We start from the raw sequence: 13758 nt of genomic DNA, 5'->3' as shown, positions 1-13758 counted from the left end.
GATTTCACCGGATCTTTACGTTTCGAGGTTCCAGGAGTCCAACAAAGTGGTTTTTAAAAAATGTCTGTATGTTCGTATGTGTGTATGTGCGACTGATTGGGTTGAAATTTGAAACATATGTTCCCTTGAATGGTATCGAGAACTGAAAATCTTTTGGAAGGGATTCGAAAATGGCAAATGCCTTTTTGGCAACCAAATCGATATCTATTGAATCATGTAAAAGTTTGTAAGGAGCAGACCGATTTGGCTGAAATTGTGTATCAGTACTCCCTCTAACAATCCTGAAAACTGAGAAGATTTTGGAAACGATTGGAAAATGGGAAATGTCCTTTTGGCTATAAAACTTATACAAGTAATTTTTCTTAAATGTATACATGGGCTAAATGTATACTTTTAAAAAACGGATCAAACGCATGAAATCATGATACTAGTATTACGTCATGAAACCGATGTCTGTAGGCAACCAACCTTACACGCGACAAACTGGAGCCATTTTTACAGTTCTTAAACTCTTACCATCGTCCCACTGTTATTATTTCTACCTTATCGTCTTTGATATACATCTTTGTGTAGGTAGTTGATAATAATAAAACTAAATGATAATAGCTAACCCTAATTTGGCATTGAATAATTAAGTTACTGTTTCCATAGCAGACGCTGATTACCATTTAAAACAAATTCGTGTAGAGTTGGTTGTCTATTATAGCCATCTATTCCATGCGTTTGATCCTTAGACTATGGAAGGAGGGGACTCGTAATACCCAATCAAATGTAATGCTGCGGGTTGAAGCAAATTTAAGCATAGCTTGGAGGCACAATAGCTTGTTCACTTCTTATTTGTGCCGTGCAGATGTTTGCATTTTCGGCCGTATGTGATTATAGGTATATAAATTGGATTTATCCTTGTGAAAATGGTACGGTCCGGTTGTTGCTTTAATCCCACGAAAAATGACTGTGGGCATAGCTCATATGTATACATTTAAGAAAAATTCCCTGTATTTATTTAATAAGGTATATGTGCAACAAAATCTTGATTGAGAGAAGACCGTGTAAATTTTAAGTCACAACAAGTTTAACATGAATTAATTTGACAGGTCACGTTAAGAAGTTATTAGTGAGTGTAATTAAATACAGTTATGGACAAAATAATACCCATGTAATACATTGATCGGTGGGACTGGTGAGGTTCCCGCCGCCTGTAGTATAGAAGATGCGGAGGACTTATGGTAATAAGAAGCAGATTCCCACGATTTACTGTCAAGTAAAGGTTTTTGCCGAGTAATTCTATTGGTAGTATCTTGGCTTACCATTTATCGCTCAGCTTCCACAGCAAGGTTGAAGCTAGTGTAGACTGCGACTGAACTGTAACATGTACTGGCATAGGGTGATGTTTAGTGAAAAATCTAGCTTCTGTTTGAATGAAATGAAATAAATGAAGTATAGGGGGCATTATGGGTAGAAGATTGCGAAATTTGACGAATCCTTAAACAAATCGACCACCGACTGGAATCGATGTACAGGTTTTTTTTTATTTCGTGTTTTCACAAAACAGCCTTTATCACGGATTTAGAATTTTTTTCTCAAAACAAGCCCCGACTAGTAAAAAACAAACAATAACGGTCGATTGAATAACGCAATCAGAATATAACTCAACTATTGTACTTCCCTACACTCCACTTTTAAAAAGCGGCAGAGCAAAGCGATGCAAGCTTTATAGGGGAGTCGATGGTGCCCGTCTGTCCGTCTGTCCGTGAACACGATAACTGTCAAACGCTTTGGTTCAAACTTTGCACAGTTGACCTATATGCCACATGTAATAAGCCTATGGGTCAAATCCAATGACCCCTTGGGGTCACGCCTCTCTGTCTCTGCCAAACGCTTGAACCTATTTATTTGAAACTTTGCACAGTAGACTTATATGCCACAGTGAATTGAAAATTGGTCAAATCCAATGACCCCGTAAGGTCACACCGAGGTGCTCTGCCGCTTTTTTAGACGCTCTTTATGGGTTGATTTTTATCTTGCGTGAACAATAACGAAGTAAAATCCAAAATCAATATTAACCAGTAGGACTGATTCCTAACAGATCCTGAGTCATTAGTTACGGGATGTTCGAATTAAAATGCGGATTACGGTGGGTTATATTTCCACCGTAACAATGAAACGTGACATACCAAAAATTATAGGAAACAATTAAGAAAAATGGCCTGATAAGGTGCATATTACCTACACTTCACTTTGATTTATATGGTATAATATGCCATATATGTAGATTTAGTATGTGATAACTGATAAGCATGCCGTAGGAAAATGGAAAATTTGCTAATATTGCTTTATACCGTAATCTTATCTATGGCAAACAGTGACGATATCTCAAAGTCGTAATTTCGTACATCTACCTAATTTGCTTTCTCAAATTAAAAAGTGCAACTTTCTCTTTAACTCTTCCCAACAAAAGCCATCTAGTGAAGGAGAATTGGTTATTTTGAATTGGGTAGCTGTCGTTATGTTAGTCCTTTAAGATTTCCTCTTTCTAGATATCTGCTTCTAGGGATTTCTGAACAAAAAATCGACGGTGTGCAACAAATGAGTCACTTTCGGCTCATAAAGTTGGCAGTTATTCCAAAATTGTTTCTCTCCAATGTGCAAACGTTGAACAGACAAGAATCACACGATGAAGGAAATCCCGATCTGTTCCTGGTACTTATTCATCACATCAAACTTTGAGTTCGTGCATGTGCTCACGACGAGTTACTAAAACCTTTGTCTTTGAATATACCTACCCACAAAAAACCACTGGGCACGAGGACCTCGATGATCAATTTAAATCACCAAATCGTGAAATGAGTTGCCAAGTAAACACTTCGTGCAGAATTCTCATAGAGTTTCTAGCGGTGTGTGCTTTTGCTCCATCATACGGGTATGAATTTCAAAAACATATCCACTGAATCTCGGCGCCCCATGAAAACACAATCGACGTCAAAAATGTCACAGTAATTAGGTTTTAAAGTTATTATAAATTGGGGTGGAATGGCTAACCCCGTTCAGGCACTAAACGATAATTTCTTCTACAACAGCATGCTGGCAAGAGCCCTGGTTCCTCTTATTCCCACAAATTGTTAGACAATATGTGTTTTTTTCTGCAGAACTACAAACTATTTTATTTTAGTTCGAACTCCAATACGGCACTGGTTGGATAAACTACATGATATGGATAAAACGATGGAAGAGATGGCAGTCCGTAATGATTACATGTGGTTTCTCCTTCTAATGCTTCAAAGTAAAAAAGTTACAGAGCCGTTCAGTAATATTCCGCCACCTGAATTGAAACCTCTGAGAAAAATATTAGTGAGTAGCTTAACTTTTTATAACAAGAAGCTATTTATTCTTAGGCGCCTGCTGTTTATGAGGAAATCTTGACCGCTACAGACCAAAATATGGCCTGGTTAGACAACGTAAACGAACATAATACAGAAAGGAAATTACCTGAACCGATCTCGTCTCTGCCATCCCAATTTCTTGACAACCAGCCTTTGCCACAAAATGGCATTATTTGCTATATGGCGGCGTTTAGTGATCATGATTTTTAGTAAAATGTATTGGACAAAAACAAATCAATATAATATCATTTTTACTTTATGATAATAATTATGTAGTTGGATCAACAGATTCTTTCAAACATAACCGTGGTGCAATTGACGTAATTTCCGAGCATTTGGTACTACGTTGATAACGTTTAAAAGGTAATAGTTTAGCATTGATAAGTGCCGCTATTTGTGTCCCAAAATTTGCCAAGGTAAGCTGTCTTTTAAATTCGTTACCTAGTGTCCGATTAAAAGCATTTCAACTGCTGTGTTAGTATACCTACGAGTACCTTCAATAAAGATATCTTACTTTATTAATTCTGTTTTTATTAAGTGCGATCATGCAGATATCAATTACTCTATAATACGAATCGAGGTTTTATTCTTATTTATTTCATTATACTAATTCGTTCCACCACGTCATATCTTTTATACCTATTGGAGATGGTGAACATATAATTAATTAAATAGGTCCTTTTTTTGTGTGAAATTTAATCAAATATCTCAAGTAATGTTTTCATACATGTTGTAATGAGTAGGGTACCTGATTTGCGTACACACTTCTGCTTTTACATCACCGTGGCGTATAAGCCACGTGTGGTATCGTAGGTTTTTTATTCTCCTGTTATTATTATGACTTTTCCATTTTTCATCCAAATTCGCTAACACAATAATTGGTAAAATATGATAAAATTACAGCTCTGTAGAAAATGGCTTATTGTACATATTTCTTGCTGGCACTCCAATTTACGTGGATGGCACGTTCCCTGACCGCACACATACCTGCGAAGCGAATGACAATTAGTCATATTGGTCACCATAGAAGCTTTGAGGTAGTGGACCACCACCAGCACGGTTTTACGCCTGCTCCTCACGTCACTAAAGTCTACAGAGATATTTGTTCTCAAGATGCAGAGTGCGTACTTCCCGTTCAATGTCCCGCTCACGTCCACGATGATGGGGTCTTAAAATGCAAGACAATTTTAGGTCGTGTAGGAATCTGCTGCAAAACTGGCCAAAACCATACAGGTACCTTTTTTGTAAGTATAAAACTTTTACAGTGTCGAGTGGTTTTCAGCACTTTTCAACGAGAAAGTAAGAGGTCATCACGTCGTGCACGCAGATTTGGAAGCAATGGGGGATGTGACTCGTCGTAGTCGACTGGAATTATCAGAATTACATTTACGTGAAATGAAAATTCTGACGCACTCCAGATCGGCTTTAGTTCCACTTGGCACAGCTAGTTACGGACATTTTCGGAATTCTCGGTTGCACAGCATGCACGATTTATTAGAGGTCATGAGCGTTGCAAATCGCGCATTAGAAATTGCATTAGCCACCCGGGCATTCAAAGATAGGTATCTCTTAATTCATCCAATAAAGAGTAACGCTACATTATGTGTTGGCTTTTGTAGACAAGGCGTTACAAATCAACAACTAGAATACGGAATGATTCACCAAGATTTAAGCCAGACGCCACTCGGTGCCGCTTGCGTACCTCCACCAGTTTGTCCCCCCGTACCACCCCGCTTCAGAAAAATTGACGGCTCATGCAATAATATCAACAATCCGTCTTGGGGTATGCCGCTTACGCCATACTCTCGACTTTTACCGCCAGTATATCATGACGGTAAGAATGCGAATACCTAAAGATCGGTTTCTTACGCCCCAACTACAGGAATTTGGACCCCAAGGGTTTCTGAAGATCAAGGTCAACCACTTACCAGCCCTCGACTTATCAGTACCACCTTATTTTCCGACGAAGATATTCCAAACCCAGATTATACACTGATGCTAATGCAGTTTGGTCAATTTATTTCCCACGATATCACCCAATCGCTTGACACCAGCTTTGGTAAGTTGGGTCTTTGGCTAACCTAACCTAAATCTGTCAAATTTCAGCGAATGGTAGTGCGATTTCCTGTTGCTCTGAAGATGGAAGTGCGGAGATTCCTCATGAGTTCAGGCATTTTGCCTGCTTTCCAGTCGTGATTCCACGCAAAGATCCATTTTTTGGCAGGTATAGCCAGGGCTGCATGAACTTTGTAAGATCAGTCTTAGCGCCTCGACATGATTGCACTCTTGGTTACGCACAACAGGTAGTACTCGGCGATTAAAAAGGTTATCCTTTAATCGTGCATTTTTGCAGATGAATAAAGTCAGTCATTACATTGATGGATCGGCGATTTATGGATCTAGTCCCGATCAGACTAGAGCACTGCGAAGTTTTGAATTTGGTCAGCTGACCGTGTTTGATGACTTCGGTCGTCATTTGCTACCGCTCTCTGAAGATCCCGATGCGTGTTTAACCACGGAACAAGGATCGGCTTGTTTCACATCAGGTATCTGCCTCGTTTGCTTCGAACCACTAAATGTCTTTTAGGCGACACGAGGACAAACCAAATGGTTTCATTAACGGTTTTGCATACACTTTTCATGCGAGAACACAATCGCATAGCAAACGAGCTGGCGCAAATTAACCCACACTGGCAAGACGAGCGTATATTCTTAGTAACACGTCAAATTATTATTGCAGAACTGCAAGTAGTCACCTACGGTGAATACTTGCCAGCTCTATTAGGTACCTACGTCTATTGACGTTTGCTAGTAAGCCTCAAGTATGACTTTCAGGTGAAGCTGCAATGGAAGAATTCGACTTATTATTGGAGAGAGATGATTCTTACTCGTACGATTATAATCAGAAAGTGGATCCTTCTGCAATTAACGAATTTGCCTCCGCTGCATTCCGATTTGGTCATTCGATGGTAGACGGAGTTCTAAAGTAAGTAAATCTTGTTGTAATTATTTGCAATTTGTTTAAATGTTTTAGAATCTATGGAAAAACAAAACTTGAAGCGGCCATCGACATTCCCGAGGTTATGTTTCACCCCGCAAGGATGCGCAAACATGAGTTTTATGATCAGATGTTAACTACGATGACAACAGATGCGATTCAAGACGTGGACAACTCAATGAGCGATTCCGTAAGCAAACGTTAATGTCTGTAATTCTTAGTTAGTAACGCTACTTTAGTTAACAAAGTATATGTTTCGAGCGGGAAATCCATTTGGAGTTGATTTAGCAGCGATAAACATTCAAAGGGGGAGAGACCACGGATTAAGACCTTATAACGACTATAGGGAATTGGTAGGACAGCCGCGGATAAAGTCTTTTGAAGAATTCGGACCAGAGGTAAAGTTACTGATTTCGTTTAACGGCTAACAGTCTTATCCATAGCTCGGGGAGAGACTAAAGAGCGTGTACGTATCAGTTGATGATATCGATCTCTGGGTTGGAGGACTTCTGGAGCCCAAGTATGGAGATAGTGTTTTAGGATTAACGTTTAGAGATATAATAGCGGAGCAGTTTTCCCGGTTGAAACAGGGGGATAAATACTTTTTTGAGCATGATCCAACCATTAATCCGGGATATTTTACACCCGGTAGGCGTTACCCAGTTCATTTTCCATAATTATACATATTTTATAGAACAACTCGTGGAGATCAGAAAAGTTACGTTGTCGAGGATCATTTGCGATAACCGAGATGGTATTTTACTAGTACGTCAAGCACCAAATGCATTTAGAAAGCCAGGATTGCCAGGGTAATTACTTATTTCTGTATGTGCAAATATTATAATAACGTTTCATTCGTTTAGGAACGAGTATGTTGATTGTACTAGTCCGGCGTTACCTCATATGAATTTGCTTTACTGGCAAGATTAGGGGAACATTTTAATGTGTACTTCTTTGTGATATTTTTTTAAAAATAATTGTTAATTATACGTGTATGGAATACTTACATTAAACTTGCGAGTTATTATCTACAGGCCCTAGTGATTGCAAATGAGAATTGGTGTGTATGTAGTAAAACGCGGAAATTACGTAAATGATGTATTAATAAACAAGCATGCTATTAGGTATATTATAATACAGTCCTTTACATAATGGGCTCATGCTAGTACCTTGCACATTGTCAATTCCAGCCCTTAATTGATAACGACCAAGGCACCTTAATTAAATTGACACTATTCGTAATTGGATGCTCGTTTTACAAAATACAGAATCGCTTTCTCTTATGTTAATTAAATGGCATTCTGCATTAGAAATTATATCTACTAGATACAATTAGACACGTTCTAAAATTAACAATCAATTTACAAATTTAACATAACACCTGGATTTGTTTGAGTTTACTATTTATGTAGAAAATCGCTCAGAGTCCATCTTAGTTTAACCTGTTGATGTTTTTCTGCAAAATAAATAGTTAACGGAATCACGGCGGAGGGTTACACTAACACTTACAATGAGTTTATAGAGTCTCATCCTATCTTCAGCTGTTCTATGTCGACTTGAAGGTTGTTCGTCAACGTACAGCGAATCGTCATTTATAGCCATTGTGTCAAGCGTATCTGAATCGATATCATCTTGACTAAAATAAAATGTTCATGAATGATTGGATGTAAGTAATAATAGTGTCTTACAGAGCACTTTTAATGTTCTCCAAGTTAGAATGCTTTGGAACCGCAACATCGTTCTGGGCTTTCCATTTGCGCACATCGAACGAGGGTTGTAACAATCGGGAAAGGGCCCATTTGGTATCACTTATGGAGTCGACTGACGAATCTTTCGTGTCCCCATTACTTGTGTCACTTCTTTTTCCATGCCCTGAAATGTCATACAGATATTTTTAGTGCGAGTGTTCTTTTTTTGCAAAAATTTTTTTCATTGAATTTGTAACTAATGTAACGAATTTTAAGTTCATTATTCTCACACACCGTTGTCCTATTACTTACCTCCCCAACAGGAATGTCCGTAGCTTAAGCAGGAACCTGTAACAAAATAACTCATATTATGTAGGTAATGTTTGTTCCTCAATGTGCACTTATACAACTAGTGAACGTTAACAGTAATAGGACTGGTTACACGTATTAAAAATTTAAAATTTATACAATCGCATTCTTACTTATATTGCACCATCAAGCGTTGAAGACGTATTACTACCCCTTTAAGAAGCAATTGTATCTTGCGCATCTTGATTACGATACGAACGACTCGTTACAAAACATTTTGAACTGATTTACTGGTTAGTGCACTAGGGAAAATTGAAAATGATCTATTGTCGTATAAGTAGGAATTATGTCTTTTTTGAATACTACTACTAAAATTTTCAATTAAAAAAATAATTGCAAGGAACCAACTGTATACCTAATCGCTCTTGAAAATAGCGAATAAATGCTAGTTAATTTTTTCGAGTTTATTGTTTGATCTGTTTCATTAGCAACGAGGGGATCTGGGAAGTTAGCAGAACATTGGCGGCATACAGGGTGATTCCTATAGTACCTGCCACCGTTTGGGAGCGTATAGGGGGTGCCTAGGGGAGTATTTTGATATAGGACACTTGGGGTCGGAAATCTAAAACAAGGGCGCCAGAACCAAATTTATCTTCTGGAATTTCACGCCTGTATGTAGGCAACCCAACCGACCGACGTTTCGCGCGGAGCGATGCAGAGCGAGTTAGCGCGAGGAAGCGACATGGGAGGGAAGGACGGAAAACGACAGTCAAAAGCAATAACGTTTACAAGTGTTCAACGTGGCCACCGTTGTTCTCAATGCACTTCCTACATCTAGCCAACTATTATTATACTATTGCGATAGTGTTTATTCACTTGATACGCGTCGTTGCAGACGGGATTTCGTGGGTTTAAACAAAATTCTGATCAAGTGTCAGCCACACATTGCCGCCTGAGATCGCTCCGTGTGCACCGCCGGCCGGTTGGGTTGCCTACCTACAGGCGCGAAATTCCAGAAGGTAAATTTGGCTCGGGCACCCTTATTTTAGATTTTCGACCCCAAGTGTCCTATATCAAAATACTCCCCTACGCACCACCTACACGCTCCCAAACGGTGGCAGGTACTATAGGAATCACCCTGTATATCTCGGAATTAGATTGATTACGTGCGTGGCGGTTTCTGTAGTAAAAAGTGTGCCAGAAAAACATACCGTTTGGAAATAATGTTACCATTGCACACTTTGGTGTTTATAAGACCTTTTGGCGTATTCATCACCGATATTACACTGACTCAATTCAGAACAGTTGCGACAACCGGGTATCTTGCTTTTGATTGGTCGTTTGTTCCGGTCGCCATATTGGGGCTAAAATGCTTTGCCACTTTGATATTATAGGAGTTTACACTTTTCTTTGTGTCCTTGCGAATTCTGTGAAGTGTGAATAAAGATGCTGCTCAAGGTAAAATGTATTGTGGATATTCAGTTCTATATGTATACGGTGTGATTGGTTTTGCGTGTCCAAGCTTATATTTCTTTTATTATTGAAGATAGGAAAAAAGTGTAAGAAGCAAAAATACTCTACTGTCAATTTCTGATAAAGCTACATATTCAAAAAACAGGTGATATAAAAACGAAAGAGCATCCGAAAATGAATTAATTTTTTTTTAATAGAACGGTTACTTGTGTCAGTACCCTGGTCAGAACTATTCTTAAAGAGCTTGAAATTTTTACTTTACAATGATACGAGTATCACATATGTTATAATTACCTTATAAACTAAAGCTACAGTAATGTGTTTAGAACCAATCGCAGTAGCTGTGGAAATTTTAACAAATACATAAAATCTACAACAGGAAGCGAGGAAAACAAATGAAAAGCAGTTACAGAAATCATTATTATAACTTAAGAAAATTTAAATATACATTACACTTGCTTCCTATGTATTATCATTACTTCGAATAAATTTTCATCATTTGTGTAATTACTATTATGTTGCATTGTGGTTCTTATAAGTTATATTGTTCACTGGACTACTTTTGTGGCAGACATAACAAATGAAAAACTCTCCTTTGTTTTTGTTTAAATTTTGACAGTTACTGCGATTGGTTTTAAAAACATTACTACCGAAGCTTTAATTTCTAAGGTAATTATAAACATATTTGATATCATTGTAAAGAGAATTTCAATTCAATCAATTATTCTTTTGAACATGTAGCTTTATTAGAATCTTAAAGTAAAGAATTTTTGTTTTTTGTGAGTGTGTAGTAGCTGATGTTAATTAACACTCCCCCCACTATAAAATGCCGGCAATGGAATAAATTGGAGCAAAATCGCTAAGCCCATACACAAGGATTAGAATTTACTCAGCTCACTGGGACAAGGCCAAATTTACCAATAACTTAAGAATACATATTTATGCTCGCTAAGTTACAATAGTGTAAAAAATTTAACGGAAATCACGGAAGGCGTCTTAAGTACCTATCCGGACGAGAGGACAAAGCGATGAACAATTTCATAAAATTTTGCTGCTTAATTAGGTACTGTTTTTTAAATCTAAAGTAAAGCAACTTGTGTAATGTGTTACAGTTTTCTTTTTACTCCTTTGAAGAATTTGAGGAGTGATTATTATTATTATTATTATTAATATATATGTTAAGCTGTTAGCCTTTTAGTACTCGTATTTCCTATCACAGTTACTTAATCAGTTATCAATTTTTAATTGGATTTAAGGACTAGGTCCGTCATTGCCTACGAATATTCCAAAAAGTGATTTCAATAATATTACAAAAGTGTGATATGAATTATGATACAGGTACCGAATGAAATATTACGGAAAAAGTTTACAGGGTTATGGAATGGCTTCGGACTAGGCTTTGGATGTTGTCACTTCAAGGCTGTTGTGCAGCCTTTAATAAACAAGTAAGACATGAATAAATATTTAGAGGTAATTAGTAATTTCTCTAAAATACTATTTGTATAATAAACAATGTTCTTGGTGAAACGTAAAATCAATTGTATGAATAAACGCGGTATTATTTCATTATTGTTTATTTGAGATTTGCCGGTAGGTATAGGATTTCACTTTTGCATTACTCTAAATTTAACGCAATTATTTTTAAAAGAAATTTGTGCTGCATCGTTCGTTCATTAGCGGAAACGAAGTTATGCCATGAAGAATTCATACAAAAGTGTTTTTAATTTCTAAATTCCTCTTTGAATCTTTTGTCCAAATTTGCATACCAAAGACGAAATCTCCTTCTATTTAATTAACTCCCTCGATCGCAGTATTGTGTATTTTTCAATTTTAATCGAAAAAAAATAAGATTTCTAAAACTCCTTGTTGATGGTTACGTTAGCACTTTACTTTCAATTAAATTCTCAAAATGTAAATAGAATTAGAAGTACATTGTGTTGAAAAGTTGATCGAGTGGGTGTACAAAACTGATCTGGAGTTTTTATTCATGTTCTCTTTCCTCTTATTTATTTATATTTTCTTAATAGAAAATCGTGCCCTCAAAGCGTAAACGTAAAACCAAATTCGTAAAATCTATTTTATTGTAGACATGAAGCCTGCAGCATTTGAGGGTTGATGAAAATTATATTCTGTTTGCTGTTACACCTAGATGCTATACCTAGTGATATATTATCCGTTTTTACTCCTACAAAAAGTAAGTTCAGGGAACAGTATCACGACAGCAAAGTGTCCTGGCTGCGGTTCAGCTTGAATTTTAATTACGTTACAAGAGTTATTCCAATTTACATAAGATGCCATTGTTTTTTGTAATGAAAAAATGAAAACAAGTAGGTAGTCGTCAAAGTGTTTGTTTTTTGATAGCAGAAGAAAATTTACTTTAGTTTTATATTACTATAATGTAACGGCATCATATAGGTACTGTTTGTTGCGAATTGTATAGGTGTTCTATGCAAGGTATAACTAGCAAGAACAGACAAAAACAAGCATTTGAAGTAAACCAAGATCCAAAGCATTTTGTTTTTAGTCTTGTCTCGGGAAATCCCAAATTCCTTCTTTAACATTCCTCCTAAAAAGCTTAATATACTTAAACTATCATTGCGCAGGGAATTTAAGCCTATACTTCATTCATTATAAGAAGGTAGTAGAGGGTGCTGGGTTTGAAGATAAGCACACACAGGAAAAATATAAAACTGCACCAAATTATTGTAAAGTAGAAATATCTAGCACTGCAAACACGAATCAATCTTTGACATTAACAGTTCATGACACTTCAATAGTTTAGATGCCAACAGAAACTACCAGCTTGCAAAATTCGCTACTCGTTTTATGTTTCAGCGTAATACTGACTTGTGTTTTAACCAATCACACTGAAGGTCAAATCTTCCCTATGTTTTTTACCGCTACCTTCTTAAAATGGATACAGTATAAGATCATATAAATTTGATGGTGCAAATAGGCATTAGTCAGCTCAAAAACTGTGACTTCCAGAGTGGGACTTTCTAAAAAAATAACATCAGGCCGATTCTAATGGGCTAGTATCAAGTTAAATCCCGTCTGATTCCTCGTTGATTACTATTGAATATACATTTATAATAACTAAAATCGGCATTTCAGAGTGTGAATTGCAAAAAGCACCTTTGTTCTGCGATTTTCGTCGTATGATCAAATTTAGAATCGAATAAAAACCAAACCACCACATGAAGTTTTTTTTACCTCTGTCCAAAAAAGCGTCTTTGACCATTTCCTAGGCAGCTTTAATTTTTCGAAACAAAAATTATCTCACAAATTAGTTTCCAAACAATCCTGGATGATCCCCAAAAGCTCAAAATTCATTTCGAACAATTTTTACAAGAGACGACCAAACGATCGAGGGATACACTGTACTTCTGTCCATTTTGATTTTGCGTGCACCATTACTGAGAAGTATAATTGGTTGCTTAAGGACCTGCATAATTGATGTATATTTTCTTCCAACTTTCATTAAGCGTTTTACAGTGATAAAATGGTACTTTTAGGGCGTGTTTAATTTTGACACACTGGACAATGTTTTACAAAAGTATCTATGCCCTTAACAATTCACCTATACAAACAATACCCTTGTTGCGTCCCAAAACTAGAATTATTATCCTTTAGTTTTTCCTTCAAAGAAAATATCATAGCCCGCCCTGTACATAACCATTTTGCCCTGTCGCTGCATACAGAGTGCTTGTTTTTCGAGCTCCAACATGGGTATCTCGGTTATCTGACGAGCTGCAATGTAGTTTACTGGTTATCAAATTTATCATTACGACAATTCTGATGTCTTGAGAGGTAGCCGAGATTTTTGAAAAAAAACAAAATTTTCAATTTTCGATTTTGCCTTTTATTTCGAAAACGACAAAAAGTGGACGTTTTAAACTAAAACATTATG

At 36.9% G+C, this 13758-nt stretch overlaps 3 protein-coding genes across 4 annotated transcripts in view; 2 read left to right on the top strand and 1 right to left on the bottom strand.

Annotated features, from left to right (window-relative positions):
- Positions 1 to 1997: 1997 nt before the first annotated feature.
- On the top strand, positions 1998 to 3734 carry LOC116162875. The gene is made up of 3 exons (XM_031476624.1): positions 1998 to 3118; positions 3170 to 3348; positions 3393 to 3734. The coding sequence occupies exons 1-3, from the start codon at positions 3031 to 3033 to the stop codon at positions 3588 to 3590; spliced, it is 465 nt and encodes a 154-aa protein (XP_031332484.1). The 5' UTR covers positions 1998 to 3030; the 3' UTR covers positions 3591 to 3734.
- Positions 3694 to 7411, top strand: LOC116162873 (chorion peroxidase). Its single transcript, XM_031476620.1, has 14 exons — positions 3694 to 3796; positions 4284 to 4613; positions 4663 to 4942; positions 5000 to 5214; positions 5263 to 5439; positions 5487 to 5683; positions 5734 to 5926; positions 5968 to 6165; positions 6216 to 6366; positions 6415 to 6568; positions 6618 to 6776; positions 6822 to 7026; positions 7073 to 7187; positions 7242 to 7411. Exons 2-14 carry the CDS (start codon positions 4295 to 4297, stop codon positions 7306 to 7308), a joined length of 2430 nt encoding a protein of 809 aa, XP_031332480.1. The 5' UTR covers positions 3694 to 3796; positions 4284 to 4294; the 3' UTR covers positions 7309 to 7411.
- A 77-nt stretch (positions 7412 to 7488) lies between these two features.
- The window catches only part of LOC116162874, a 41230-nt gene continuing 34960 nt past the window's right edge, over positions 7489 to 13758 (bottom strand). For both annotated transcript variants that reach the window (XM_031476622.1, XM_031476621.1), the window contains 4 exons: positions 8379 to 8414; positions 8067 to 8250; positions 7888 to 8014; positions 7489 to 7834 (listed from right to left, as the gene is read on the bottom strand). In XM_031476622.1, the coding sequence (XP_031332482.1) occupies positions 7811 to 7834; positions 7888 to 8014; positions 8067 to 8250; positions 8379 to 8414 (371 nt within the window). In that variant the 3' untranslated portion in view covers positions 7489 to 7810. The remainder of the gene's footprint in view (positions 7835 to 7887; positions 8015 to 8066; positions 8251 to 8378; positions 8415 to 13758) is intronic.

Source organism: Photinus pyralis, unplaced genomic scaffold (genome assembly GCF_008802855.1).
Source record: "Photinus pyralis isolate 1611_PpyrPB1 unplaced genomic scaffold, Ppyr1.3 Ppyr1.4_LG2, whole genome shotgun sequence".
Classification (NCBI taxonomy): Eukaryota; Metazoa; Arthropoda; class Insecta; order Coleoptera; family Lampyridae; genus Photinus; species Photinus pyralis.
The sequence above is the reverse complement of the archived record's forward strand: the minus strand, read 5'-3'. Positions and strand labels throughout refer to the sequence as shown.

What these genes read in the sequence shown, in the direction of transcription:
- LOC116162875 (XM_031476624.1), top strand. Translation starts at nt 3,031, where the DNA reads ATGGCTAACCCCGTTCAGGCACTAAACGATAATTTCTTCTACAACAGC. An exon ending in TCCTCTTATTCCCACAAATT is followed by an intron (nt 3,119 to 3,169) that starts GTTAGACAATAT and finishes ATTTTATTTTAG; the next exon opens with TTCGAACTCCAATACGGCAC. An exon ending in AACCTCTGAGAAAAATATTA is followed by an intron (nt 3,349 to 3,392) that starts GTGAGTAGCTTA and finishes ATTTATTCTTAG; the next exon opens with GCGCCTGCTGTTTATGAGGA.
- LOC116162873 (XM_031476620.1), top strand. Translation starts at nt 4,295, where the DNA reads ATGGCTTATTGTACATATTTCTTGCTGGCACTCCAATTTACGTGGATG. An exon ending in AACTGGCCAAAACCATACAG is followed by an intron (nt 4,614 to 4,662) that starts GTACCTTTTTTG and finishes AGTGGTTTTCAG; the next exon opens with CACTTTTCAACGAGAAAGTA. An exon ending in ATACTTGCCAGCTCTATTAG is followed by an intron (nt 6,166 to 6,215) that starts GTACCTACGTCT and finishes TATGACTTTCAG; the next exon opens with GTGAAGCTGCAATGGAAGAA.